This window comes from Sus scrofa, chromosome 4 (assembly GCF_000003025.6).
Source record: "Sus scrofa isolate TJ Tabasco breed Duroc chromosome 4, Sscrofa11.1, whole genome shotgun sequence".
Lineage (NCBI taxonomy): Eukaryota > Metazoa > Chordata > Mammalia > Artiodactyla > Suidae > Sus > Sus scrofa.
The window spans coordinates 110619942-110647783 of record NC_010446.5 but is presented as its reverse complement, the minus strand read 5'-3'; the positions used below and the strand labels follow the sequence as shown (position 1 = coordinate 110647783).

The 27842-nt window shown below is 57.1% G+C and overlaps 3 protein-coding genes across 8 annotated transcripts; 2 read left to right on the top strand and 1 right to left on the bottom strand.

Moving 5' to 3' along the window:
• Positions 1703 to 10551, top strand: ATXN7L2 (ataxin 7 like 2). 4 transcript variants are annotated; one of them, XM_021090074.1, is made up of 12 exons: positions 1708 to 1893; positions 3791 to 3856; positions 4244 to 4348; positions 4760 to 4970; positions 5241 to 5527; positions 6139 to 6221; positions 6570 to 6823; positions 7628 to 7826; positions 7987 to 8108; positions 8590 to 9385; positions 9680 to 9779; positions 10404 to 10551. In XM_021090074.1, exons 1-12 carry the CDS (start codon positions 1767 to 1769, stop codon positions 10502 to 10504), a joined length of 2451 nt encoding a protein of 816 aa, XP_020945733.1. In that variant the 5' UTR covers positions 1708 to 1766; the 3' UTR covers positions 10505 to 10551. The 4 variants fall into 4 exon arrangements, with proteins under 4 accessions (XP_020945734.1, XP_020945733.1, XP_005663647.2 ...); XM_005663590.3 differs by having other exon boundaries at positions 1709 to 1893; positions 9716 to 9779; XM_021090075.1 differs by lacking the exon at positions 4244 to 4348 and having other exon boundaries at positions 1703 to 1893.
• Positions 11846 to 22064, top strand: LOC100624950 (cytochrome b561 domain-containing protein 1). Of its 2 annotated transcripts, none has more exons than XM_003355263.4 (3): positions 11846 to 12089; positions 12614 to 12651; positions 13209 to 22064. In XM_003355263.4, exons 1-3 carry the CDS (start codon positions 11942 to 11944, stop codon positions 13710 to 13712), a joined length of 690 nt encoding a protein of 229 aa, XP_003355311.1. In that variant the 5' UTR covers positions 11846 to 11941; the 3' UTR covers positions 13713 to 22064. The 2 variants fall into 2 exon arrangements, with proteins under 2 accessions (XP_003355311.1, XP_020945743.1); XM_021090084.1 differs by having other exon boundaries at positions 11870 to 12089; positions 12532 to 12651.
• On the bottom strand, positions 16235 to 27355 carry AMIGO1 (adhesion molecule with Ig like domain 1). 2 transcript variants are annotated; one of them, XM_005663589.3, is made up of 2 exons: positions 27008 to 27355; positions 16235 to 26564 (listed from the first exon to the last, which is right to left on the bottom strand). In XM_005663589.3, the coding sequence occupies exon 2, from the start codon at positions 26497 to 26499 to the stop codon at positions 25021 to 25023; it is 1479 nt and encodes a 492-aa protein (XP_005663646.1). In that variant the 5' UTR covers positions 26500 to 26564; positions 27008 to 27355; the 3' UTR covers positions 16235 to 25020. The 2 variants fall into 2 exon arrangements, with proteins under 2 accessions (XP_005663646.1, XP_013852740.1); XM_013997286.2 differs by lacking the exon at positions 27008 to 27355 and having other exon boundaries at positions 16235 to 27001.

The window sequence follows — 27842 nt, the reverse complement described above, 5'->3', positions numbered from 1 at the left end:
CCTTCTGGGGATTTTCTTTCCTCCTCCTTCCCTTTAAGTTCTTGGACAAATATCAGCATTTCCATCAAAACATCATTCCACTCCTCTCCACTCTGCACACTCCCCCCCCCACCCCGCCCCCCACAGTGGAGTCTGCAGGCTGAGGAGTTGTTCCTGGCAGGCCCCAGGCTGGTGACATCTCCTCTTTTGGTGGCACCAATTAGTCCAAAGTCATTAAGACTCATTAGTAAATTTAGAGCAAACTCAAAAGGCGCGAGATAGTAGCTTCCACAATGCTGTTTCCATTTGCTCTCCTACCATCTGTGACCTAGACAGGCTTCCTGTCAGGAGATGAGAGCTACGTGCTTTGCCGAACAAACTTGCACCTCTTTCCCCTTCCAACAGTCAGTCACATGCTACCTTTACATCCCCTAGAAAAATACACTTAGGCACAATATTACATTCAATGTCACCAGGTTCCCGGACCTTTTGGGAATCATCTGTGGTTCTCAGGTTAAGAATCTCTGCCCTCGGAGATTATATTGAAGTACTTAACTTTCCCTGGGTGAATATGAGAAGAAAGTCCGAGGTCTTGACATCACAGACCTTGACTTATTCGACTCCAATTTGTTTTCCCCATAGATGAAATAATGAATACAGGGTGAAGTGTAAGTTGTTGAGGAGGGAAAAGAGAATCAGTTCTCTCTTTTCTGATGTGATGGTGTTGGGGGGTGGGCTTTTGTCTCTTGATTGTGTGAAGGTGGGAAGGAATGTTATCAGCTGAGAAGAAGAAAGAGGTGGATGATTAAGGTTTTCCCAGGCCTTAGCAAGGAAAATGACAGATCTGATGAGAAATCACCCTATGCCGAGGCTCTGGTAGCAACCCTTCCAGCAGAGAAAATATTCGTTAGAAAAAGAAGCCAAATTGATGGATGAAGCCAGGGTCCAGCCAGGGTTTGGGAAGAGGCAGCACAGGGTATTGATCGCAGTTCTCGGGAGGAGAGAGACGGATCAGCAGAGATGCTGCAAACACCAGCAGCCTCGGGGCCACCCCAGTTCCGGGGCTGGCTCGGGCTCGGAGATAGCTTTCTGTCATCCTGACAGGTAATCTTGGTTAGCTCAGCTAAGTCCTCCCAAACCTAGACAACGCCACTCCAATCCTCTGCTCTGCATCAGGGCAGCGTGGGTTTCCCACACAGGAGGCACAACACGAGAGTTGATGACCCTCCCCCACTCCAACCCTTGTGTCCTTCAGCACATCCTACAGACCCCCTCCCTTTGCCCTTCGGATTCACAGCGCCCACCTCACTGCACCTACCCTATTCGATCTACAGGGAAGCGAAGTCGCTTCGTGGCCGCCAGCCCAGGAAGGGGCGCCAGCCAGCTGGCGGAAGCACAGCTTAAAGGGGCGTCTTGGGCAGAGAGAGGTTTGAGACTGAGGTTTGTGAGCAGTGAGCTTGGGATAATGAGCTGGTAGCACAAAGGATGTGTGCACAAGGGTTAGGAGCAGAGGTCCTGGGGCTTTGGTCTCTTTACCCCCCTCTCCTGCAATTGTGCATTTCGAGGGGCTCTTGCTGCGAGCTCCGTAGGCAAATGCACCACCTCTAAGACTACATTTCCCAGAAGGCTACTCAAGAGGGAGAGTGAAGTGAAGGCGTCCAGTGCTGCGCTTGCGCAAAGAGTGAGCTGAAAAGGTGGGCAGGAGAGGAGAGGCGTGCCCGCGGCGAGGATGGGGGGAGGGGGCCGCGCGGCGGCGGCGCCGGGGCGGGCGCGCGTCCGCGGCGGTGATGGCGGTGCGTGAACGCGCGGCGGCAGCAATGGCCGCTCTGGAGCGGCGGGTGCCGAGTCTCGATGACTTCGCGGGACAGAGCTGGAGCTCGTGGGTGGAGCGGGCCGAGCTGCCTGCGGCCGACGGTGAGTGAAGCTCCCCTAGAGTCCAAGGACCCCATCACTGTCTCCCCTCCCCCCCTCCGGGCCCCCGCCAGCAGAGGGGAGCCGCCGACGGGAGCCGCCGTCCGGCTCCCCGGCCCCCCAAACAAAGGACCCGCCGGGTCCTAGTGCCCGCCTGCTCCGCCACCTTCGCGCCTCCGGGTCCTAGTGCCGACTCTCCGCCAGCAGCCCACCCTGCCCACCTCTGCCTCTGCCGTTGCCCAATACCTGCCCCCACATCTGCTTGCCTTTATGTTTCTCCTTGCTTGCTATCCTCCAGCTTCCGCCTCTCCTGCACCTGCCTCGAGCTTTCCCTATCTGCAGCAGTCCTCTCCACGTGTTTCCCACGCACCCCACTTCTGTGCCCCCCTCCCAGTCCCCCTTGTTTCTTCGCCTTCTGCCCCACACCTCCTGCTCCTTTTTGGCATTTGCCTGCTGGCTGCAGTGCCACCGGACCCCCCCTCCTCCGCATTAGTTCGTTGGTCCATCCATTTATCCATCCTCCCTTCCTCCCTCCTTCTGTCCATCCATCCATGCCTCCAGCCCTCCATCCTTTCCCGGGCCTCTCACCCTGCCTCCCAGGCTCTCTCTCCTGACCCTCACCTTCTCTAGGCCCCCGAGTGCTTTTGGTGAGCGGCCTGACAGCCCCTTCTCCTGATCTTTGTCTCCTGGACCCCAGGGGGCATCTGGCCTCGTGGCCTTTAGGGTGACAGCAGGCATCACGCCCCTGAAGAAGTTTACAAGTGAGAAGAGGTGAAGGAGGAGACCACATGGAGCGGTCTCTGATGACACTTGTTCTCCTCTGAGACATCCAACTCCCAGCTCAGTTCTGTCCATCGCTGCATTTTAACCAACTTAAGGGTGGGAGCTGGCCCTCGGTTCTTGCATGCCTAACCCACCGCCCCTCATAGCTGGAGATTATATAAGACTGTCAGTGTTCTTCTCATTCTAGAAAGGGGCAAGTCTATTAGTAGGTGTCAGAAGCAGACCTAAGTGGAAGCCCAGGCCACCTCAGAACTGCCCCATGCTGGGTGGGCAAGGATGGGGCCATTGTCAGGGTCTGGGTGCAATGAGAACCGGAAATGGAATCAGACGGGTTTGGTGACTCAGAATTGATTTTTTTTTTCCAAGGGACAGGGAGGGGGCGTAGAGGAGGAAGGGGAGAGAAGTAAGGCAGGGGGATGGGGAGAGAGCTGCTTTGCACAGCTAAGATGTTTTGTCATCAACAAAAACTGAGGTACAAGGGCAACCCTTGCCCACCCCCCCCCAAAGAGGAAAAGGGCTTGTGTGGATGACCAGGGGGACTTTGAAGATGTCCAAACACCCAAGACAGCAGTTTCTCTGCTCTGTGGCCATCCTCTCAACACAGGACCTGAGAAGCTGGGTGTAACTTTGACAGTGTCATAGCCACCCAGGTGGAACAGAATTGGGGATGGGGACCTGGGAGAGTATGTGTTTGGGATTCCACAGAAAAGCAGAAAGGACCCACCTGAGACATCTCAAGAAGAGACTTGGGGATCTGTAGTAAAATATATTAAGGACTGTTTCCTATTTAAGTGAGGAAGTAAGCCCAGAAAAGCGATACATTACCTGTAGTCACCCAACTAGTCAGCAGTGGAATCCTGAACTGCACTTTGGAGCAAAGGAACCATAAGAAAGTTATCTGGATCCCTCCTGATGGGGCCGGCTCATTCCAGAGGTAGCTGGTGAAGGAACGATGGGCACTTGAGAAAGATCTACTGAAAAGTTCTTTAATGGTCCTGAGCGCCAGGTGCTTGCCAAGAAGTCTGCGCTTCCTCCTGCTTAGCGGCAGACCCTGGACAGGTTGGAGATGGGGTTTCTGGGATGAGAGTGGTCCTTCTGAGCTGTGTTTCTCCTCCAGGGGCTGAGTTGGAGGAGAGCAACAAAAACATGAAGAAGTTGGATGCCATGACCCTCATTAAAGAAGGTGGGAGTCAACACACATTAAGGCTGGGGCCCAGGGCAGACAGGGCCACCTTCGAAGCCCTCTCCCACCACGTCCCAGGAGGTGGCTGCTCGAAGCAGCAGGTCTGGGGATTCTCACTTTCATAGGTCTGAGTCAGCCCATTCTCCTGGCTCCTGTGACCTATTGAGGAAGCTGCTAAGCATAGGTGTTTGGCACCCACTCACCTGAAAGCCCACATTCTTAGGGACTGGTTAGATGGAACTCTGGAAGCTGGGAGAGTCCAGTCGAAAGCCTGTCACATCGGCCGGGAGGGGAAGTGTCATCTGAGTGGTGGGTGGGATGTCCTCTGATCTTACAGGGAAACCCTGGGGTCCCCGGCCTTGGTGATAAGGGCTTCTGTCATTGCAGACATGTCCATCTTCGGGCACTGCCCTGCCCATGATGACTTCTATTTGGTTGTGTGTAACCATTGCAGCCAAGTGGTGAAGCCTCAAGCTTTCCAGAAGCACTGCGGTGAGGGGAGCCCTAGGGAGGAGCTAGAGGGGACAGGGGAAGGTGAAACATGGAACTCCGAGGACAGACAGGGTCCGTTGGGAGGTCGCGGGGTGACGGAGGGAGGCTTCCGGAATAGGAAGGCGGGGGAGGGGCTTCAGAGATTGTTGCGGGTCGGAATTTTTGTTTAAGCAAACATCTAGCTTCTGGTGGAGTAAAGTTCTAACATCTGCAAAGAGCAGAGAGGTTCAGGAAGCGATAGAATTTTGAGTCTCAAAGGCTCCAATTCAGATGGGAAGGAGGCAAATTTAAACTCTAAGCTTGGGAAACTCCGGCATCTCTATCATGAGTCTGTGAGCAGGGTTAGGGGCTTGGAGACCGAGGCAGTTGATACCACTCACGTGTATTACTCTCTCCACCTCCTGGTGACAGAAAGAAGACACGGGCCCCTCAGCAAGCTTTACGCCCGGGCCCCACCCCCACCTCCAGCCCCTGCCAGCTCTCAGAAATGCCATGTAGTGAATGGGCAGGGCCCAGCTTACAGGGCCTCAGGTTCCACCAAAACCTCCTCCAGGGAGAAGGGCCAGGGGTCCCGGAGCCGTGGCCACCAGCCTCCCGAGAAGACCCAGAAAGACAACCTCTGGTGAGGAAAGGCTGGCGGCTCCCCCCCCCCCGCCCCGAGACCAGCCCGGACCATAGCTCCAGGGCGGGGGTGACCCAGGGGGAGGCGGCTGTGGGGCGATGGGCACAGCTCCCTTCCCATCGCCCCAGGGAGGAGGTCCCCTTTCCCATGTCCCGCACCCCTGCAGGAGCCCACGCACGGTCCAGGGCTGGGAAGGGAGATGGCTCTGGGCTCGAGTCCAGGGCCCAGCCTCCCCCCACCCCCCAGCCTACACCCTCTCTCCATGTGTAGCCTTTTCGTGCCTGTGGTGAATCTGGAGAAGATGTCCAGTCTCCCGAAGCCCGACGGACACGGAATCAGGGTGGCCCCGCCCTCTGCTTTCCTCAGCCAGCCAGGCAGCCTCGCCAAGGACTCCCCTGGAAAAAACCCCATGGCACCCCCTTCTAAAGAACCTCCTGGCAGAGAAGGCATTGAGATAACCCCCAGCGAGGGCCTGAGTCACCGGGCTGAAGGCAGCCCCCCTGAAAAGGAGCCTGGTGGGACCAGGCTGCCCCCTAAAACCCACCGGAAGATGGCTCGTGAGTAGTCGTGGTCTTGGGGGTCAGGAAGGTAGAGTGGGGACTCTTTGAGACTGCTTGGTCCTTGGGTCTGACGGAGACGGGGTGGGGAACGAGCGGGCCTGGCCTTCGCAGGCTGCCAGGGTCGGAGCCGCTGGTCATCCCTTGACGTGGACACACGCTTGACCTGCTTGTCCTCTTGGAAGCTCTTTTCAGCCCAGGTCTCCTGATTAAGGCCGAGGGAACCTGTGCCATGCAGCCACCTGGGGCGGCTGACTTTTACCTCTTTTCTCACCTAGATCCAGGACCCCAGACGCCTCCTGCAGCTGGTTTCCCTGGCATCCCAGATGCCTGCAGCTGCTTTTGTTTCTTGTCTTGTCCTCCTGGGGCCTTGGAGTCCCTGGAAGAGTGCCTGGCTTGGGAAAGGGGACGGGATGGTTCTGGTGCCCGGCAGAGAGCTGCCGATGGTCAGAGGAGCTTCTCTGGAAGGGCTGCAGCCCCAGACTCGAGGCCAGAGGCTCTCCTGCCTTCGGCCCCCCCCTCTTCCCAGGCCTCTGGCAAGAAGAGGCCAGACCCGCCCGTGGGCCTTCTAGAAGTGGCCTTGAGGATCATGGGAACCACTTTCCCCACAGGGAAGGAGTGCGACCTCAACAGGCAGTGCGGTGTAGTGAATCCAGAGACCAAAAAGATCTGTACCCGCCTGCTGACCTGCAAGGTAACCCATGCCCACTGTGAGGTGAGGGTGGGACAGCTCAGCCGGCGCCCTGGCAGGGAGGGAAGTGAGATCTTAGCCAAGATCCAGCTCCAGGGATGGGGGTTAAGCCCAGACCAGACGCAGGGAGAGGCAGCGGCCCCCAGCGGGCCCAGCATGCGCCCAGCAGGCAGGGGGCTGCTTCCACCTCCCCCTGCAGAGGAGGGTTCTGGCCCCATGGGGGAGTGAGATAGACACACTCAGGCGCCTTCCCTCTCGGCTTGCCCAGGCCAGAGCACAGCGCTGCCCTCACCACCTGGTGGGGTGCTCAGCTCACCGCCCCTCCTCACCCTCCCCGCTGCTGTGTTCTAGATCCACTCGGTGCACCAGCGCCGGGAGGTTCAGGGCCGAGCCAAGGACTTTGACGTGCTGGTGGCAGAGCTGAAGGCCAGCTCCCGCAAAGGGGAGTCTCCCAAGGAGAAGAGCCCAGGGCGCAAGGAGCCAGCTCTCGAGCGCCCCTCCCAGGAGCCCCCCTCCTCAGTCCAGGCGGTGGCAGCAGCGGCTGCTCCCGGCAGCACCTTCTCTGCCCGTGCCAAGCAGACCTACCCATACTGTGCACTGCCCAGGTACGTCCAGGATCCAGCGCCCCCCGCATCTTACCGGGGGACACTTGGCCCCAAGCCATCAGGAACCCCTGGAGACAGGCCCAGGGAGCATCCCAGAAGATGCTGCTCACTCCACCCCAAGTGTGGGGGGAGGGCCCCGGCAGTGGCGTGGAAGTGGGCGATTCCCTGTTCCTAACCTGGCATACTGTGGACCCCAGCCTCTCTGTAGTGTTCCAACACCCAGGATAAAAACATTTCCCAGCCGCTCCCACCGGGCCACAAGTCGGAACTGGGGAGCCGAAAGGGTCAGGGTCCCGGGTGAGGCAGTCCTACTGTGTATTTATTCACTGGCCCCTTCGTGTGCAGAGGCTGCGCTGGACCCCGGGGAGAGCCTGCCTTGCCGAAGGAGACACACACGCATCTCTGCCTGTAACACGAGGGGCAGACACGAAACACAGGCTCAGCTCCCAGACAGGCTCACAGGAATATGTGATGCACGAAGGGGGTTGAGAGAATTGACGGGGCTGACCAGAGCTGGGTGCACTTAACTCAGAAGATGTTCTGGAGGAGGCGAATCTGGAGCAGATTTCCCCCCTGAGGAGACAGGGGCTGGGAAGTGAAGGGGCTGGGGAGAGGAGCCCGTGGGAGCTGTGGCCCCGATCTTTCTGGCTCTTACTCTGTGAGCTCTGTCGTTCCCTCCCTTCCTGTCCTCCTTCCTCTTTGTCTGACTGCCCAGCAGGGGGTCTGCCCTGGCGTTTGGAGCTTGGCGGGTTCAGGGACACTCCCCACCCTGGCCCATCCTCACATCCCCTTTGGCCCTTCCAGGTCCCGGGCCTCCTCTGAGAGTGAGTTGGATGCCGAAGGCCCTGGTGGTGGTGATGGGGACCCAGGCCTGTTTCCCTTCCCCCTGCCCCGGGGGGGGGCCCAGGCCTCCAGTGAGGAGAGCGAGGAGGAGGGCACATCTGACGACCTCCGCCTCCCCACTGACTGCCACTATGCAAGCCGGCCCCCTCGGCCACAGGCGGTAAGGACCTGTGGCGGGGACCTGGGGTGGGCTTGGGATGGGCGGGGAGGGGGGCAGCACCCCTGGCTCACAGCGTGGGCCGGGGAGGTCAGATCCTGTGAGCAGGAGCCCTCCCTGCGCTTCAGGCCCCACTAACCACGTGCTTGCCTTCTGCCTCCAGTTCTGCACCTTTGGAAGCCGGCTGGTGAGTCCTGGATGCTACGTGTTCAGCCGCCGGCTGGACCGGTTCTGCTCAGCACTGAGCTCCATGCTGGAGCGGCATCTCAGCTCACACATGTGGAAGTGAGTCCCTCAGCCCCACAGGATCCCTCCCTAGGCCCCAGGCACCCATGGGCTTCAGAAGCCCTGCTTCTTCACACATACTTGGAGAGGGGGCTGGACTGTTTGCCAGGGAGACCCCCGTGTAGGATCAAGAGGCCATGGAGAGACTTGGAAGCCTGGAGCTGGGCTAAGGCAGGGCGAGAATGGGTCACCTGGGAATGAATCTTAACTCTTACCCATCACTTCCAGGACCTTTCGGGTAACTAGGAATAGATGCTGTCCAACCTGAGAGTGAAAGGGAGGTTCTTAATGGGTCTGCACACTGGTTCATTCTTACCAGTCCCTGTGCTTTCCTCCTGTCTCTCAGTTCCAGCGTCTCCCAGCAGATGGCAGCACTGCCAGGGATTTGGGCCATTTCTAGGTGGGGCAGAGACTGTTGTATGTGGATGGGGAGGCCCTCTTGCTTGACTGGCATCACAGTGGGGCTCCCTTCTTATTGCAGGAAGATCCCCCCCGCGGCTGAGCCTCCATCCCACCTTGTCAGCTCCCCTCCGGCTGCTCCCCTGAGCCCATCCTCTGCGAGCAGCTGCCCCCGGCTTCCAGGCCCACCCCCTAGACCCGCCTGCCCAGCCTCCATGCCCCCTGCCAAGGACAGCCTAGTTCCCAGCTACCCTGCAGGCTCCCCCAGTGTGGCAGCCGCCTGCAGCCAGGCGGAATGCATGGGCGGAAGCCAGGCTATCACCTCACCACTGCCTGCCAACACGCCGTCCCCGTCCTTCTGCAAGCTCCCGCCTTCCAAGGCCAGCAAGTCGTCCAAAGGCAAGGACGCACTTGAGGTGGAGGCTCCTTCTCGAAAGCGGAAGTTATCCCCTGGCCCCACCACTTTCAAACGGACCTGCATCCTGGAGCCCACTGGAAAAGGCAAACCCCCTGGCTGCCGGGGCCTCTCGGCCAAGACTAAGACCGCTCTGGGCGTGGGGCTCAATGGGACGGTGGGGCCAAGAGTGAAGCGAGCAGGGCCCCTGGACTGCCGGGGCCCCCCTCATCCGCCCCCTACGCCGGTCAAGGCTTCTCAGCTGGACAGCCAGGGAGGGGCTGGACTCACAGCCAAGGCCCTGCCGACCAGCTGCCTCTCCGAGGAAGAGGTAGCCAAGAAGCGGAAAAACCTGGCCACTTACTGCCGGCCAGTGAAGGCCAAGCACTGCCAGGCTGGTGCCCCCGCCGACGCGGCCTGCTCCGTGCGCCGCAAGAAGCCGGGTCCGGCCCTGGCCTTTGAGGACAAGTGTTCTCCACTGAAGGTACCAGCCCAGCCCCCTGAAGAGGTCCGGGAAGGGGCGGAGTCAGCAGGGATGCGGGTGGACAGCACACGGGGAAAGTGACAGAGAGAGGCGCCGAGGACATGTTTGCGAGGACATGTTTGCGCAGGGAAGGGAGGCCTGGGGAAGGGGAGCAAGCGTTCTGGGCCATCTTCTCCAGGGAGAGGGGACCCCGGCTTTGGCTGGCTGGGCCTTCCTCCGTGCCCAGCCCTCTCCCTGCACTAAGGAGATGCTGCCCCTGCCTGTCCCCCTTCCCCGCCTTTGCTTTAATCAAAGGGCCACTTTCTGATTTGGCGGTGGCCCTCACTCCAGGAACTGGAGCTACCTCTGTTCCTGAAGGAAAGGAAGTTGGACTCCATGAGCTCTGATAAGCAAGGTTTGGGCAGTGGCGTTGAGCTTGGGTCCCTGAGCTGTGGCCTGATATGCTGGGCACAGGGTGGGGGGCCGGTCTGGTGCATTGGTTTTGCCTCTGGGCATCAGGGCATGGAAGGGCAGGGCCACAACCCAAGGTCCACGTGCATGTCTGCCCACCTTGCACACATACCCACTGCCAGGTTTTCAGGGGCCAGGCAAGTCCTCTGGGGTTTCTGGTAAAGCCAGCAGCCAGGTTTATTTGCCTCTTCTGATGGGAGCCCTGGAGTAGCATGCTGGGCTGTCCATGTGATCTTAGCCAGGAGGGAGGTATTGGAGGTGGGAAGGGGCGTGCCCTCCTGGCCAAGCACTAGCCAGGTGCATACCAACACCTTTGGTGCCCACACCAGAGTAGTAAGTCTGACAGTTGCCCAGGGCTCGAGTGTGTGTGTCACATGTGGGCCTGGGTGATCTCTGGGCTGCCTCTGCTGGGGCTGGCATTCGTCTTCCCCCTTGCCCAGTGTTACTCGCCAGACCATCGGGAGGAAATCAGGCCTTACTTTTATGGCCTGTGCAGTGACAGGAGGATGGGTAGACCCCCTCCCGCCCCCCAGCCTGACCCTGTCTCTTGCCTGTTGTCTTCCTGCAGTCAAAAGCCCATTAACGAGAAAGTGCCTGCCCACTGCGATGGAGACGCCAGCACCTCCTCCCCTCCAGATCCGGGCCCCAGGCTGCTGCCGCTTTTTATAACTTTATATTATTTTTTTTAAGAAAAAAAACTCTTTAAAATACCTCAAGACTGTCTCCCTGTTCTGTTGCTGCTAAGAAAATACAAAAACAAACATAGAGAAGGAAGCAAAGAAATGTAACAAAACGAGTGTCCTTACTGTCCCCATCCGCACCCCAGGAGGCTGAGATGATAGGCAGCCAGGCTCCAGCTCCCATCGCTTGCCTGCAGAAAAGTCTCTTAGGCTTGTACATTTTTTGTCCTTTAAAACTGTGGAAATGGCTGGGGGTGGAATCACTGTGGGAGTCTCAGGATGAGGAGGCATGTGCGGCTCCAGCTCTGAGTGAGCAACAGCCACAGGAACTACAGTCCCATTAGGAAAGGAGACCGGATGGGGGAGGGGAGCCACACCCCTGGCCCGGCTCTTGGATCTTTGCCTTGAGGGTCTGTGGGCATCAGCTTGTGGCTCTTCTCTGGTCTTTGAGCAACCCTAGGCCTCCATCCTGTCTCCACATTATTGCCTCACGTTTCTTCAGCTCTTCCTGCCTCTTGCTAGCAGCCTTATTTTCTCAGCCACTGGAGCTTAAGTGGGTAACTGCACCCAGGACGGCCTGCTTTGGTCCCTTTTTCTCCCTGACCTGTGGGTTTACCCATAAGGAAGGGGCGCAACCTCTTTAAGCCGAACCACACCTTTTTTGGAGGCAGGAAGGAAAAGGGTATGATCACATACAGAACTTCCCTTGATGTGGGAGGCAGCGGGCATGTGGGAGGCCCCAGTCCCTCAGGATCACCTGGCTCCCCAGGGCTGAGCAGATGGTGTGGAGGCGGCCAGCGCTGGGAGTGCCCTAGTTTTTCCATTTGTCTCACTGGGGACAACAACCACTGCGCAGATAGGGGATAGGACTGTTGCATGGCCCGCCTTTGGTCCTCAACCCTGAATTTACCAGGCACAGGGCACCAGATTCTAGCTTTATTCTTTCAGTCTTCTTACTTTTAAGCAGAGGGGAATCTTATTCCCTTAAGACGAAAGAAGGGATGATGGGAGACAGTGGCCAACCGGGGAAATTCAGTATTTCTGGAAAACTGCTCAAAACACGGGTTTCACACGCTTGGCCCAGTGTACCAGATTTGTGATGTGGGTGAAATCAGTTGTCATAAACATAATTTCCACAGGCTGCCTGAGACACCAGCCCCATAAGCCCTTGTAGACATCAAAATGCAAATGAGGCTGGCTGAAGGAAAGCGCTGGGCCGGGAGCTGTCCAGTCGCCTTCTGCCCTCGGGGCTCTCCGGGGCCGAGGCTCTTTCCCCCCAGCCCCCAGAGGGCGCTGTGGGCGCATCCGCCGTATTGCCGGCGGCGTCCTGGGGAGGAGCTTCTCCCGCAGCCAAGGCCGCCTCCGCGATCGCAAACCCGGAAGACGTGCCCCGGCAGCTGGGAGGGTGCGGCGGCCGGGGACCGCCATGCAGCCCCTGGAGGTAGGTCTGGTTCCCGCTCCGCCGAGGGAGCCGAGACTGACGCGTTGGCTGCGGAGAGGCTGTGGGATCTTGGCACACCTGGTCGCTTTGGGCTTCACCATCTTTCTGACTGTGCTGTCCCGGCCGGGAACCAGTGAGTGGGCACGGGGGCGGGGCCAGGGGACGGGGCGGAGCCGAGATGCTGGAGGGGCAGAGCCCGGGAGCGCTAGGAGAAGCGTGGAGTGGGGACCCTAGCAGTGGAGGGGCGGACTGTGGAAGGGTAGTAAGGGCGTGGTGGGGCGTGGCCCTGGGGGTGGGTCCTGGAAGGGTGGGGCTTTGGGTGCCGGGAGGAGAGGAGACGACTGAAGTGAACGGAATAAACTCACTAGTTCATCATAAGCGGAGCCCCTCACGGACGATCTAAGTAAAGGAGGGAGGCCACGATCTATTCTAGGACTTGGCTGATTGCTGCGAGGCGCTGAATTGGGAACTCGGGCCAAACTGGTTTGTTTGCCCTCTTGGTTGCTCCACTTTGTGCTGAGTTCCTGATTGCTGATTAGTGTTGGAGATAGTACACTGTGACTTTTCTTCTCCAGCCAGATTCTTTGGGCTCCAGCCGGCCAAACGCGGGCAGAAAGAATGGTGCCCAGCCGTCAGTCTGTTCTCTTTGATTCTTAGGTTTTTTCTCCTGGCACCCTGTATTCATGGCCTTGGCGGTGAGTTTGGGCTTCTTTCTGCAGGTGATTTGTTTGGATATTCCCCTAAGGAAGCATCCAGCCTTGAGAAGGCTCAGCCTTTCTAAGGCTCAGAGAGGTGGGGGAAATGGCCAGGGCCCCATCTTTCCCTGCAACTTAGGAGATCAGGGCACACAGAAGGCTGGGCTCTAGGTAGTGTCAGGTGGTTGAAGGGGGTGGAGGGCGTGGAAGACACCATTTTTTCTCTGCTAAGGCCTGAAAGGAGGAATTGGAAGGGTGTTCTCCAGTCGCTCCCGATCCCCAAAGTTCAGTAGGAAGTTTACCATTTGCCCTTCCCCTTGGTCAAGACGTGGGAGTCATTGTGGAGGGGGTGGGGAGGGGGCTGGATGTCAGCCTGAATCATTGAAGTGTGGATTCCCAATTCTGCCCAGAAATGCTGACCTGGGAGGCAGGGGGTCCTGGTGGGAGTTCTTAGCCCCCACCCTTTGTCCTCATTGTTTGAATATATGAGGGCACCTCCTTTTTCTTAGGCCTCCAAGCTGGGCCTGAGGCTCACTAGCCCTCTCCTATGTTCACAGTTCTGCCTCTGCATGGCTGAGGCCATCCTACTCTTCTCGCCTGAGCACTCCCCGTTCTTCTTCTGCTCCCGAAAGGTCCGGATCCGACTCCATTGGGCAGGGCAGACCCTAGCCATCCTCTGTGCAGCCCTGGGCCTGGGCTTCATCGTCTCCAGCAGGACCCGCAGTGAGCTGCCCCACCTGGTGTCCTGGCACAGCTGGGTAGGGGCTCTGACATTACTGGCCACTGGTGGCCAGGCACTGTGTGGGCTCTGCCTCCTCTGTCCCCGGGCAGCCAGGGTCTCAAGGGTGGCTCGCCTCAAGCTCTACCATCTGACTTGTGGACTGGTGGTCTACCTGATGGCTACGGTAACGGTACTCCTGGGCCTGCACTCTGTGTGGTTCCAGGCCCAGATCAAAGATGCAGCCTGGTACCTGTGCCTGGCGCTGCCCCTCTATCCAGCCCTGGTAATCATGCATCAGATCTCCAGCTCCTACTTGCCAAGGAAGAAAATGGAAATGTGAGTTCCTCTGAACTCTGAATCTAAATGGGACACTTAACTCGGACTTCAGTGGCTCCTTGGGTGACCTTCAAGGATCCAGTTCAGAAGTTGTAGGGTTTTTGTACTTCATAGCTGGGCCAGGGGCTGCCGAAACCCCAACTGCTGTGGCTGACAGATGACTCAGTGGGCAACATCGGGGAACTGTACTGGGTGCAAGTGGAAGGTGATGATGGGAAGCTTGATCCTGAAGCCCCTGCTCTTGATGGAAGACAGAAGCGTTGGGTGGTGGTGGTGGCGACGGTGTTGGCAGTCATTTCTTTGCACTCCTGATGAGAAGTTGGGTTTCTAGAACTGAATGGCAGCCATGGCTCTTTGGGTCACTTTGAGAAAGCAGTGTAGTGGGCAAAGCCCTTGGGTCTTATTTATGGACTATGGTCCTTAGAGGCTCTATTGTGCAACCTTATGCAAGTCATGTGTCTCAGGACCTCAGCTTCCTCATCTGTGTAATGAGTGGTTGTTTCTAAACAATCTCTAACATCTAGTGTCTGTTCAGTTGCTGTCACAGAGCACCCGCCCAGCACTGAACCCTGGACCGGACCACTCAACAGAGTCGGGATCTAAGTCTTACACTCATTATTCCCTTACCCTCCCGGATTTGCCCGCATGACCTTTCAGGAATCTGTGTTGATTTGGTCCCTGGAGTCAGGTGCTGTGAGGGAGGGGACCCAAGAGGGTCTCTAGAATTCCAAGACATTAAAGGCACTGAAGTCACTTTAAAGCTTTTAGAGGAGCAGAAAGGCATTGGCTTAACCAAGCCCATGGGCTGGGCTTCTTAGCCCAGCTAAGAACTTTCTTCAGCTCAACTCAGGATCTGGGCTTGAGGGCCTCAGGGCATCCGTTCCCAGCGGCAGAGTATACTGAGCATCTCATGTTTTGCCCTTCTAAGGGCTCAGGTCTTAGCACATAGCTTTGTGGAGCTATTCCGAAGCGCTTAGAACAAAATAAGAGCCAAGAAAGCAGGGCAGGGCTCTTCTGATCTAGAGAAGACAAAGTCTCCCTGATCCCCTCTTCCCTTGGCAGCTAAGCTTTCCTCAGTGGTCGTCTCTTGCCAGCTCTTTGACCCAGGAGGGAGCTGAGTTTGGTGCCAGCTGGCACATGATGGCTGGGCTGTCTTCCCTGCAGAGACCCCTCGGTGTTCCAAACTGAAAGTAGTTCCCCAGACTGCCCTGGGCGGTGAGGGCTGGATGCCAGACTGGCTAACCCTGGCCTGGCTCAGTCGGGGAGTCGGGAGCTCCATAGATGGTGGTGAGGACGGAAATGGCCGAGTCAGGAAAGCTGGTGTTGGGGCAGGTAGAGGAGCTCGCTGGGAACTCCGGGAGGCCTGGAGTGAGGGCGTCGGAGCCAGGGGAGGCATTCCTGGATGGCAGTATTTTGGATATGACAGGTCTGTAGAAGATTCAAGACGTCCCCTATGGGTGGCTCAGAGGCAAGGAGGTTGCTCTGCGTGGACAGCACAGGAGCGGGAACTGCGGGGGCAGAAGGGCCCTCTGAGCGGTCCTCGATAGGCTCCTCCTGGGTCAGACGGCATCTCCCAGGAGGGCTCCAGGCCCTGAGCATCTAAGGGGCGCCTGCTATGCAGAGGGTGGTGGTTCCTGTCTCTTTCATTGTCCTTTCCAACCCCCCAGTGTGGTGTGAACCGGGAGCTGCTTACTGGGGCCGCACCGAGGAGAGTCTCCCATAGGGCTGCTTTGGTCAGGGGTCCATCTCCCCTGGCCCGGTCACAGCCCAGGCCGTGCCGGGGGGTCTCACTCTGCCCACTGCAGGGTGAGGAGGCCGGGCGAGGTTCACCAGCTTGCTCTGGGAGCCAAGCGGGCGACGCCGGAAAGCCCGAGCCGCCTGAGGTGGTGCCTCCTCCCAGGTGGTGCGGGGGCGGCGGGCGGGCTGACAGCCGGCAGTTTGCGTGGGCGGTGCCAGCTGATGTCTATTCCCAGCCCCGGGAGGAAGGGGGAAGCCGTTTATATTCCGAAGGAGGAAGGGGCCCCAGCTGTCACCTCTCTGACTGGGAGGGCTGGGGGCGGCAGGGGCACAGGGCAGAGGGGAGGGCACAGGTGGTCTCCTCTCGCTTAGCCAGTCTGACTGCAGTACCGGGAGGCGGTCACCAGGAGGAGCCCTTCTTCCCGGCTGGCCGGACCCCCCCCCCGCCCCCGCCCGCCCTCCGCTTCTCCCTCCCCTCATCACCACCTGCCCTCACATCCTGGGGGAGCAGCTGGACAATCCTTAGACCTTCGTGCCCGGGCACCCTGCCTCCAGCTGGGAGCTTTGTGGCTGCTGACTGCCTGTGCCTCCTCTCGCTCATGTGTTTCCTCCCCCCCACCCTCTATCCCCCTATCCCTACGCCCCACCCCTCCCCCAGCCCCCCATCTGGGACCTTAGCTGGGCTGCTCAGCAGAGAGGCACAGGCCTTGGGGAAGACGCAAATGGCTGCCCTTTTGCCCTTGTGCCCTAGCTAGAAAAGCTGCTAGTTGTCAGGTGGTTTGTCTTTAAAAAAAAAAAAAAAAAAAGCTGGGGTGCTCAAGTTTTTAAAAATTCCATGTCTTTTGCACACATTTGCATTTCAAGCTAAGTCCTGATTCCAAATATGATTACGTTCAAACTCAACCTTGAGGACATTAGAAATATAGATGTTTTTTGTATCCGGATCCACATGGTAATTGGATTCCCATTCTGGGTTCAGATACCACGCCCGAACCCCCATCTTTCCCATAGCCACCCCTTCCCTTGGCCCCCCGGCTGGGGGTAGTGTTGAATGGCAGGAGCTCTGTGTCTGGGGAAGTCTGCCTGGCTCACCTTCTTGGCTCTTCAGCCCCATCAGAGGTAGGCTGCTGTCTCTGGCCAGCTGGTGCCTCACCCCCCCCACCTCCCTACAGAGCAGACTACCCCTCCCCACTCCCTGACATTGGCCCATCCTGTCCCTTCTTTCTCATTGTCCCCACCCTTCCACCCCCATGCATGGCTGCTGTGGGTCTTGTTTTTAAAGCCTCACTGTGGGAGAGCCAGGCATTCTTCCTGAGCCAGCTGGCTGCTATGCCAAGGCCTGTTCAGAGTTAATAATAATGATTAGCTGAACAGGGCTGGGGCCTTTTCAGCTCCAGATCTCTGAAGCACTCGCAGGCTGAGTCAGCCAGCCCTCACCTTCCCCCTCTGCCTGGGCTGCACGGTCTCACCTCCCAGCCAAGCCGTGAAGCTTCCTTCCTCTGAGAGTCCTCTGAATAGACTAATAGGGCCTTTTCACCTGACAGAGGTCAAGATGTAGGGCACACAGTGTAAGCTCTGCAGACGCGGGTGGTGGCAGTGGTGGCTGTTGACTTTGAACTTCTAGAACTCCTGCCCTTCCTTGTGTTGACCTGTCTTGGCCTCCAAAGGACACCCTTGGTCCTGACTCACTCCGTCTGCAGGTTTAGGGAGTGGGTAGGCATCTGGTTTAGTGCTTTGGCTGCCCCGTGTCTGGCTGGCATAAAGAGCCTGTGTACTGTGAGGTGAAATGTGCATTGACCTGGGGGCTCAGAAGCCTGCAGTCCGGGTTTACTCAGCCCCTGATGGCTGGCATGGCCACAGGCAAATCACTGATTGCCAGACTTACCTCGCAGGGGTGTTGTGAGCTCTAGAAGACAGAATGCATGTTAACAGGCATTAGAAAGCTCAAAGCATTAAACAAATGTGAACAGGTGGCATTGTATCCTCGTCCTTATCTCTCAGTCTGGCTTGGGTTTTACACTGCGTTTAGGGAGACAATAAACAGTTATGGACAATGATGCGTAAGGGACCCAAGTCTAAGAGCGGTTGTGTTGCTGGCCCTTGTCGGAGAACAGCCACATCTCCTCCTAGGTGCTGGGGCAGCTCCCCGCTCCTCCTGTCCTGAGTGCTACCACGGCTGTGATTCTAGCGAAGCTTGCGCTGAGTGCTCCCAACTGGGGTTTTCAAATCATGGGGCTGATCGCAAATCTGGGAATCAGTGCAGTTTCCCCCGGGCCCGGCTTGAAATTCCTGGAGTTGGTCTTAGTTGGAACTCTTGGTTACAAGTCTATCTAAATGTCTCCTACCCAATTCCGCGCTTGGGCAGCTGGGACCTGGCCCCTGGCTTGCTCACAGGTGTGTTTCTCCTGCCTTGTTCCAGGCACTTGGAATAGGATGAGAGTCCCTTCCTCCTCAGAGGACTTTGTTGGAATTAAAACACGCGCGCGCGCACTGTGCATGTGCATCACGAAGGCAGTTCTGTTTCAATTAGGAGGATACCTTCCATTTTTCTGAGAGCAGCCAGCAGTCTGCCTGAAGTGGACGTAGAGAGGCAGGCACCACAGCAGCCCACAAGCTTCGGCATTTGTTTTTTAATCTTGGCATTTTGGGTTTTTTTTTTCCTCCTGTCCTGGGATCCAGGAATGAAATACTAGTCAGGCATTGTCGTCATGATCTCAGCAACTGTCACTAGCGTAGGCACAGAGAAGACACAGTTGAAAGACAGGCTAGGGTCCTAGAACTGCCCCTGGGGTGGTTTGATGTGGATACTCTCCAGCACTGGGCTAAGCTTAAAGCAAACACAGATTCCCTCCAGGAAGACAACCTTCTCCCCCACGCCTACACCCAGAAGGCTTGACTTAGTTGCAGTGTGCAGGGAATAAGTCCCAGTTGTTTTGTTTGTTTGTTTTTTTTTTTGTCTTTTTTTTTTTGGTTGTTGTTGTTGTTATTGTTGCTATTTCTTGGGCCGCTCCCGCGGCATATGGAGGTTCCCAGGCTAGGGGTTGAATCGGAGCTGTAGCCACCGGCCTACGCCAGAGCCACAGCAACGCGGGATCCGAGCTGCGTCTGCAATCTACACCACAGCTCATGGCAACGCCGGATCATTAACCCACTGAGCAAGGGCAAGGACCGAACCCGCAACCTCATGGTTCCCAGTCGGATTCGTTAACCACTGCGCCACGACGGGAACTCCTTAATTTATTTTTTGTCTTCAAGGGCCACACTGGCAGCATGTAGAGGTTCCCAGGCTAGGGGTTGAATTGGAACTGTAGCCGCCAGCCTACACCACAGCCACAGTGACGCTGGATCCGAGCCACGTCTGCGACCTACACCACAGCTCTTGGCAACGCCAGACCCTTAACCCACTGAGCGAGGCATCCTCATGGATGTTAGTCGGGTTCGTTAACCCCTGGGCCACGACAGGAACTCCAATCCCAGTTTTTATCAGAATTTCCCAGGTGATTTTATTTATTTATTTATTTACACACTTACTTACTGGCCTCCCTCACATCATGTAGGCAGTTCCCAGGCTAGGGATCAAACTCATGCCACAGCAGCTACCCAGTGACAACACTGGATCCTTAACCCACTGCACCACAAGGAAACTCCCCCTAGGTGATTTTTTTAAACCTTTGTTGCCAGTAGATTAAGTAGCTATTGTAGCTTACCCTGGTATCAGAGGAGTCAACTCTTTGTCTCATACACGAGGGGCCTGCTGCATACCTCTTTTAAAGCAGATTCCAAGTTACCTCACAGTGATTTCTTTTTTTTTTTTTTTTTTTGTCTTTTTTGTGACACACTCATGGCATATGGAGCTTCCCAGACTAGGGGTTGAATCAGAGCTGCGGCTGCCAGCCTAGACCACAGCCATAGCCACAGCAATGCCAGATCCAAGCCCCATCTGCGACCTACACTACAGCTCATGGCAACACCAGATCCTTAAACCACTCAGCGAGGCCAAGGATCGAACCTGCAAACTCATGGTTCCTAGTCGGATTCGTTTCCACTGCACCACAATGGGAACTCCCTCCCAGTGATTTCTAAGAATGCCCAGGACCGGCTAGGCCCTTCCACATAGGCCCACACCTACAACAAACTTTGGCCAAGTGAAGGAAAAGCAGCACACAGTTCTGTCCAGCTACAGCGCTGCTCGACCTGTGTGCATGTTTGCACACAATGTGCCTGCACACACAACCCTCCTCTCCAACGTTGGGGTCCCTGTCTCTCCCTTACACACGCTGCGCTGTAGGACCCATGTCCTGAAGGTCAGTTGTCTCCATGCCCTCTGTGGTTCTGGGACGGTCACCAGGCTCATGCTGACTGGAGGCCTAGGGCAGGTCTGAGTATCTTGGCTGCTTGCTCTTTCCCACGCAGCAGTGGATAAGCCTGATGAAGGGGCTGACATGGCAGCCGCCCTGTCCCCTCTCAAGCCCCAGAAGAGGAAGTACCAGCAGAGGCTTACTGCAGCCAGAGACTGCAGGGGCCTGGGCCTTTTCTGCGGGGGGGAGGGGGGGTGGTGCCTGGGCGACCACAGGTACCAGAGCTACAGCTGCAGACAGGGAAGGAGCCAAGAGCTCAAGTGGAAGAGAGCCTAGACTGGCCAATCCACTGAACCCTCAAAGGCAACCGTTATAGTGACCTCTTTCATGCTCCTGCAGTGCCAGCGAAGAGAAGCCGGGGGAAGAGCTGCAAGACAGGGCAGACAAAATTGCACATCTTGGCCAGAACCTAGGGCACTTCTTTGGCGGGTGGGGTGGGGAAGGGAGGGGTGAAGAGATGCAGCCTTGGACACCTTGGGATGACGGAGAAAGGGGTCTCAGAACTTTACAGGCTCAGAGAAAGGGCTTGGCACGGGCCCAGAGAGAGGGGAGAGCTCTTCAGGGGTCTTGCTCAGATCTGTTCTCTCTCCCATCTCATCTCTTGGCTAAACTCAACCATAGCAAAGACTGCTCCGAAGAGATTAAAAAATACTAGATAAACGTAGACTCTGGGGTTGCTCTGGCGTCAACATCTGTCATTGCGCGGACTGCCAAGGTTGATCTGTCTGCTGCGGCTGCCTGCGAGGTGCCTCCGTCCCTCGCCCCTTTGGTTGTTCCTCCTGAAGAGAAAAAGACAACGCTCCAGACGGAGGCGAGCCGCCCTGCGGTCAAGATTTTACCAATGCAAAAAATTAGGTAATTACTCAAAAGTCAGATTAACCCCCCCCATTTTTGTCCAGCTGCTCCTGTGGCATGTGGGAGTTCCCAGACCAGGGATCAACCCTGCACCACAGCAACAACCCAAGCCGCTGCAGTGACGACACGGGATCCTTAACCTGCTTCGCCACAGGAGAACGTCTCTTTTAATTTCTCTTTTCCTTCGACCATTTCCTCTCGCCTTTTGGAATCTACCGTGACGGTTCGCTTCCAGAAGTACTGAGCGTAGCCAAAGAAGTGGCATGTTCAGAGTTTAGGAGAATCCAGTCCAACGGCTGTCTCTGTACCAAGAAAGTGGGGACTGCACGTCTCTGTTCTATGCAACGCCCAGGACACACGACACTGTCGACGAATATACTTTAAGCTAAACGAAGATGGTTACCACTTATGAACATATACTGGCAGCAATCAAAATACCATGAGAGTGAGCTGCTCCCCATTATTTCTTTTAATCCAGTCCGAGCATTTTTCCGCGGTACAGTCAGTAGGCGCCATCCAGACTTTTAAGAGCACTCTGCAGGGAGGCAACCCTGCTCCCCAGGGATCCAGAAAGCCTTTGTTATCTACGGGCTATTAGCCACAAGTCATGGAATTTCTGAATTCTCTCCTGCTAATGCATCAATGGCATTTCTTCTGAGAATATCTATGGGGTTGGCAAACGATGGTCTGCTGGCCCCAAACAACCTGCTGCCTGGTTCTGTATGGGCTGTGGGCTAATGAGAGGTTTTGCATTTTCACATGGCTGAAAAAACGCAAAATACATGTTACAATGACATGAAAATCAATTTCAACATCCATAAATAAAGTTTTATTGGAACAGAGCCACAGCCATTCATTTGTGTACTGTCTGTGGCTGCCTTCCTGCTTCAACGGCACCACCGAGGCACTGTCACTGAGACTCTGTGGGCTGCAAAGACTACCCAGCTTCCTGTCTGGCTCTTTGCAGGAGAAGCTGGCTGACCCCTGCTCCATCTTATTGCCTAGATATGGAGGCTACCTGTGCCTTAGAACAGCATTTAACTTTTTCTCTCCCGAGACAGGCCACCACCCTGGTGAGGTACAGTGACCCCCACCCATAGGCTGAAAAGAGAAATAAACCAGCCACAGACTCTGCCGGAACGGAGACTCAAGCCAGGTTTAATGATCAATGTCTAGTTTTCAGAGCCCAGAGGCTCCAAGGTTTGCCAGCCCGGGAGTACACAAGTGGGAGGAGGGCTAAGGTCCTGGACACAGGGAGCCCTGCTGCTTCGCCAGCAGGGCTCCAAGGAAGTACCAAAAACACAGAGAAAATTGGAATCAGCGGGCTTTACTCTCCCCAGCTCTCCTGGCTCCTTCCTAGGAGCCCCCTAAATATAGGCAAAGAAAAAAAAAAAAACAACCACAAATAATCACAGAGACAAACTGTAGAGCCCTGGCATCCTCGTCTCCAGGGACACCTGTTTCCTGGGAGACAGGTCTGGTTTATGGCGGTGGGGGTGATCTCTCGACCTTTAATTATAAGCAGACTTGGCAGTTCCCCACACAGGGTTCTAGTGAGCTTACGTATGCTGAGTACCCAATCCCCCAAGGACAAAGCTACCTTTGGGTTCTATCACCTAAAACCAAGGGAAGAGGCTAGTCAGCTCAATTTCTTGGTGGGGCAGCCAGGCACAGCTACCAGTCTCTCAAACTGGCAGATACTAGCCAACATACTGGATACAGTAGGGAGACTTAGAGCCTCAGGGCCTTCTATTATGCCCTAAACCAGGTAGGACTTATGAAGGAGATGGCCTTCCTAGTCCTCGGCAACTCCGCTAGAATGCTCCAGAAGACCGTCTGCATTTGACATTTACTGCAAAGATTTTCGGAGCCCTCGATGGTGCCCAGGGCGGGGGAAGCTGCAACCTGGAGCTAAGACTTTCCCTGGTTCCCTGATGGTCTGAGGAGGGAGTCATGGTTCCTATAGCTCCAGTATCAGAATCTTCAGAACTCTCAGGAATATGACCAGACAACTCTTTCCTCCTGCTCCCGTCTAACCAGGGCAGTTAACATAGGAAGAGCAACTTAAAAGATGCTCCGTCCCCTGCCCGGTGTTGCCCTGGGTCCATCGCTGACCTACTTCTACATCTTCCTCTCATGTACAGCATCTCAAATCCAAGGAAGGTTGCTGGCGAGTCTGAAGAACTAGCTAGCTCCTCAGCACCCCTTCTCCCGAGCTCTGCAACCTGTGCCTCTCCTAACTGCAGCCTTTGTGGAGAAGTGATTCCGTGCCATGGAGATGCGGGTGTAGCTTCAGGTAATTCAGAAATCAGGAATACAAGAGTCTGTATTTGCAGAGCCTGGCATGGTCACTGTCTCTCCTACAGGGCACGAAAACTGTGTGCGTGAAGCACATGGGTGGAAATCGCTCTGGACGCAGACATTAGGGGGACTGGAGAATCCCTGTCCTGATGGAAGTCGGGGTGCTGGGGTGCATGCAGACCTATAAGCATGCATCCCTACGAGCATGCAAGTACTTGAGTGAAATGCTGCAGCTCTCCTGACAGAACTAGGTTACTCATAAAAGATGCACAGCAGTCTTGACATCCCAGGAACAGACAAGGGGAAGATGTTGCGTTCCAGTCCCCTCCCCGAATCTGAACAGGCAGCGGGAGCTAGGCCCTCCTGGCGAACAGCCTTCCAAGGACACTTCTTGGAACCTAAAAGAGCAGACTAGAAAACTAGAAGATCTGGAGAACTTCCAGTGGACAGGGGACTTGGCGGTGGCAGAGGGGGCACTTAAAAAGACCGATGTCAGAGAACATTTTCACTTTTGCTCTGCTCACCCCCTTGCCAAAGCTCAGAGCAGCCATCTCCCAGGGCCCGCGGGAGAGTCAAAGGGAGAAGTCGGTCAAAGGGAGCCTTCGTCTCTATCCCCAAGTACTCTGCAACCTCGGGCGGAATGGAATGTTGGGCCTGTTCTTAGGCTGCTCCGGTCTAACCACCACAACCACACAGACCTCTGGCTGAGAAGGTCTCCCGAAAGTTTAGTGCCACTGACTGTCTGTTACAGGACTGCCTGGAAACTTGTGGACAGGGCACCACTCTAAGCCATCCTCCAAACTGCCATTCTTCTGGGGCAGAGAACCACCCAATTCCAACTCCTAGGATGGTGAGATCCCAAGCTATGGCTTTGCGTCAGGGGTGAGATCTCGAAGGGAGGAGCAAGGTGGCTTTGTCAATGTAAAGATACATCCCCGGGCCCCTGCATCCCTGAGCCCAGTCCAACCCAGCTGGGGCCAGACTTTCCAGGACTTTCTGCTCTGCAGAGCAGCATATTAGGGAAAACTCAGAATCCCACCTGAGCTTGCTCAAGAGACCAAAGGAAGTGATGGCATACACAGAAAATCAGGTGGGTCCCGCTGGAAGCTACATAATGGAGGCTGATTTACCCTCCTCCTCCTCTTCGTTCCCCATCCCACGTCTGTGGCAGGCAGTCTAGAGGCTCTGCTTTCAGCAACCCCCCCACCCTGGTCCGACACACAGGTGTCAGGAGTAAAGCTACCCAAGGGTTTCACCCACCAGGAATTCGCCAATGTGGAGTTGGTCCCCCACCTACAAGTTCTGTGCTGGCCTCTATGCTGTGACATGGCCCCTTGGGTCATGCTGAATCTCTCTGTGCCACTGGTCCCAGCACAAGGCACAGATACCACATGGGACACGGCTGCCATACCTGTCAGGCAACAGGCCAGGCTCCCGCAAAGGCCCATCCACCCAGGGCTCATCGGGAAAGAGGAAGGCATTGGTGGGAAGTCTCACAACAGCTTTGGGGAGAGTTACTGATCGAGGTCTCAGCCTTTTCCTGACTCATTTTCCCAGAGGTTTCCGATTTCCCCAGCTGTGAAGTGTGACTTCCTGGCCAAAGAAGATAATGCAGCTTTTCCCCAGTGTGGCTCCCGTGGCCGCTCCTCCCAGCACACACAACATCACAGCTGTGGGTGGGCAGAGATAGAAAAAAATGATTTTTTTTTTTCCCAGATGATTTTCTCTGAAGGAGCTAGGGCTGACCTCAAAAAAGTTTAGGGAATCTGCTCTTTCTCCCACCCCTTCCTCCTTCCTCTTCCTCCACCCCACTGAGAACTGTCAGGGCTCTGGGTAGGGCTGTCACAGTTGCCTGAGGATTAGCATATCCATATTTGAAAACCTGGCAGCCACCCCCTGCTTGGGGTCTTGCCTGCTGTCGTACCCGTGACCAATTCCCTTGAGGTCGGTGGGGGGGGGGTCCCCCTCCCTTGGGCAGCCAGCCCTCTCTTCCATCCCCTCACATCCTTCAGGGGTGCATTACCTCTCCTGGGGCAGAATCTCCCCACCCACCCATCCTGCTCACACCACAATGGGCGTATCAGAGAAGACCGAGCTGACCGACTCCGGATCCGACATCCGCCGCTGGCCCTTGCCGGTCACCTCGGGCACCGGCAGGGTGTTGCCTGGCTTGAGCTTGCCATTTTGCCCGGATCCGGCAGGGTCCAGGAAGGCCACCCGCCGGTCAAAGCCATCATCCTTGTCCCCGCCAGCCATAGGATCGTGGTTGGGTGTGGTGCTAAGCATGGAAGAGCTGAGGCTGTCTCCTTGATGGCTGGACGGCTTCTCGACACCCCGGCACCAGCAGCGGCAAGGGGTGAGGTACAGGTAGATGAGGACCAGGACCACGCTGAGGATGCAGCCCACGAGGGTGGTATAGGCTGTGTTGAGGGTGTCGTGGTGTCCGTGCGAGGTGAAATTGTACACTTTCAACTCCACAGACAGTGTCTCGTTGAAAGCCTCCCCCATGGCATAGCAGGTGTACACGCCCCCGTCCTCGACCTGCACCCGCTGGAAGTGAAGACTGCCGTCGTCCTTGGACACTGTCACCGTGCTGTTGGCCCCCTCCTCTAGCACCCGCTCGTTGCTCGGCGTCACCCACACCTTGGTCATCCCCTGCTGCTTGGTGTCACACTTGATGGTCAAGGTGTCCCCCAGGTGGGCCTCCCAGGCACGCTCCTTGTACTCGCTGCAATTGAGGAAACTCAGATTGAAGACATTGTGCAGCTTCTTGGCGCTCATGCAGTACAGGTCCTCCTGGAAGTCCATCACGGAGCTCAGCTGCCGGTACTGCCAGTGGGAAAAGAGCTGGTAGAGCTCACAGTCGCAGTGCAGGGGGTTGTTGTGTAGGTAGAGCCCGTTCTTGATCCAGGCGGGCAGCTTCTGCAGGTCGAGCAACGGTAAGTTCTTGAGCTTGTTGGAGGAGAGATCCAGGAGCGTGAGTTTGGGTAGCTTGGCGCCTTCCTTGACCAGTTCCAGAGGGAAGCGGGAGATCTGGTTCTGGCTCAGGTAGAGTTTCTGCAGCTGGGCCATGTCGTCGAAGGCGCAGCGGTCCACTGCCATGATGTGGTTATTGTAGAGCAGCAGCACCTCCAGCGCCTGCAGTTCACTGAACAGGAACTCGTCCAGCGTACGCAGCTGGTTGGAGGAGAGGTCCAGGTAGCGCAGGTTGGGCACCGGGGAAAAGGCCTCAGAAGAGATGAAGTTCAGGTGGTTGTGGCTCAGCAGCAGGGAGTGCAGGTGGGTCAGGCGTGTGGGGGTCCACTCAGCCCGCAGGCGGCTCAGGTTGTTGTGGCTGAGGTCCAGCAGCGCCGTGTAGCTGGGCAACGAGTGGGGCACGCTGGGCAGCTGCTGCTTGGAGCAGCTGAGGATGTTGCTGGCGCACAGGCAGGCGGCAGGACAGCTAACCACGGGCCGGCCAGCTCTGGCCACCTCAAAGAGGAGCAGGTACAAGGACAGCAGCAGGAGCCAGAGGCCTCGCAGGTCACGCTGGGGTTGCATAGTGTCACGGGGGAGGGTGAGGAAGGCCACAAGGAAGGTCCGGGAGGAAGTCACCCGGGCATGTTCTGGTGGGTAAGGAAGGGTCATTTTCACGACAGGCTTAAGAGCGACAGGATGGGTTTGTGGTCACCTGGGCCCCTGGCCTCTCCCTCCTTCCCCTCTCCTCCCCCTGCCCCACCCCCGCTGGGCTAGAAGAGAAGGGATGAGATGCTGGGTAGTTCACCGGCACCGTGCAGGCAGTGGGCTCAAAACACTGGAGCCGAGGAGGAGGTAGGCACAAGGGCCTACTGGGCTGGGGTCGCAGCAGTGGGGGATGGGGTATCCCGGGGTGTCAGGGTCACAGAGGTGGCAGGGCCCGCGTCTGGAGGCGGGGTCAGCAGGGCCTTTGGGGAGGAGCTGACGGAAGGTCGACAGGGCACAGACCGGATAGGGAGAATCCCAATAGGGTTGAGGGCCCTGCGAGGGGCCTGTGGGGGCGGGCTCCCCCGGGGGGCTTGGGTCACTGCACCTGCTCGGCGAGGACGTGTCTCAGCCCATGGCGGGTCCGGGAGCTCCTTCGCGGCCTCCCCCGGCGGCGCCTCACCGGCCGGCCTGCCGCGGCGCCCGCTTTACGCAGGGGCCCGCGCCTGGCACCATCGCCTCCCAGGGACTTGCCGGGCTCCGCTCCGCTCTCCCCGCGCCACCGCCTCGACCGCTGAGCCGTGAGAGCCGCCAGACCACGGCCGCTGGCTCCGGGTCCGCGGGGCGGGCGTGCAAGGGTGCGGGGACCTGCAGGCACCGCGATCTCAGCGCAGGGAGCGGCGTGGGGGCAGCGAGCACCGCGCGCGCGCGCGCCCGCCGCCGCCGCCGCCGCCGCCGGAGCCTTGCGGCGCGTGCGCGCGGCGGGGGCGGGGCGCACGTGCGTGTGTTTGTGTCGGAGCCTGGCGGGCGGTCGCGCGCGGGTCCTTCCTTTTCCGAGCGAGGGGGTCGGGACCTGGCAGACCAAACCGACGCGAGGGGGACGCTGGCCCCTTCGTTCCCTTATTACTTCTTCCAGTCCCGTCACCCCCGCCCTTCTACCTTCCAAAGCCGCTCTCGGGAAAAGTAGGTCTTGCTGAAGTGAATTTCGCTGCAACTGACTCCGGGCCAAGACGCGTCACTCGTCTTCTAATTTTACAAATTAGAGAAATCTGGCTCAGCTCCCGGCTGTCAAGGTTGGCGGGAAATTCATCCGTCACGTTCTGAGGTTCCCCCTCCCCTCTCTCTAGGGTTGTCAAGTCTCAAAATTTGGTAAAAAGGTTTGGAGAAGGGCCTTTTTTTTTTTCCCCCCTCAATCTTGAGGTTACCATTCCACCACCCTTGGA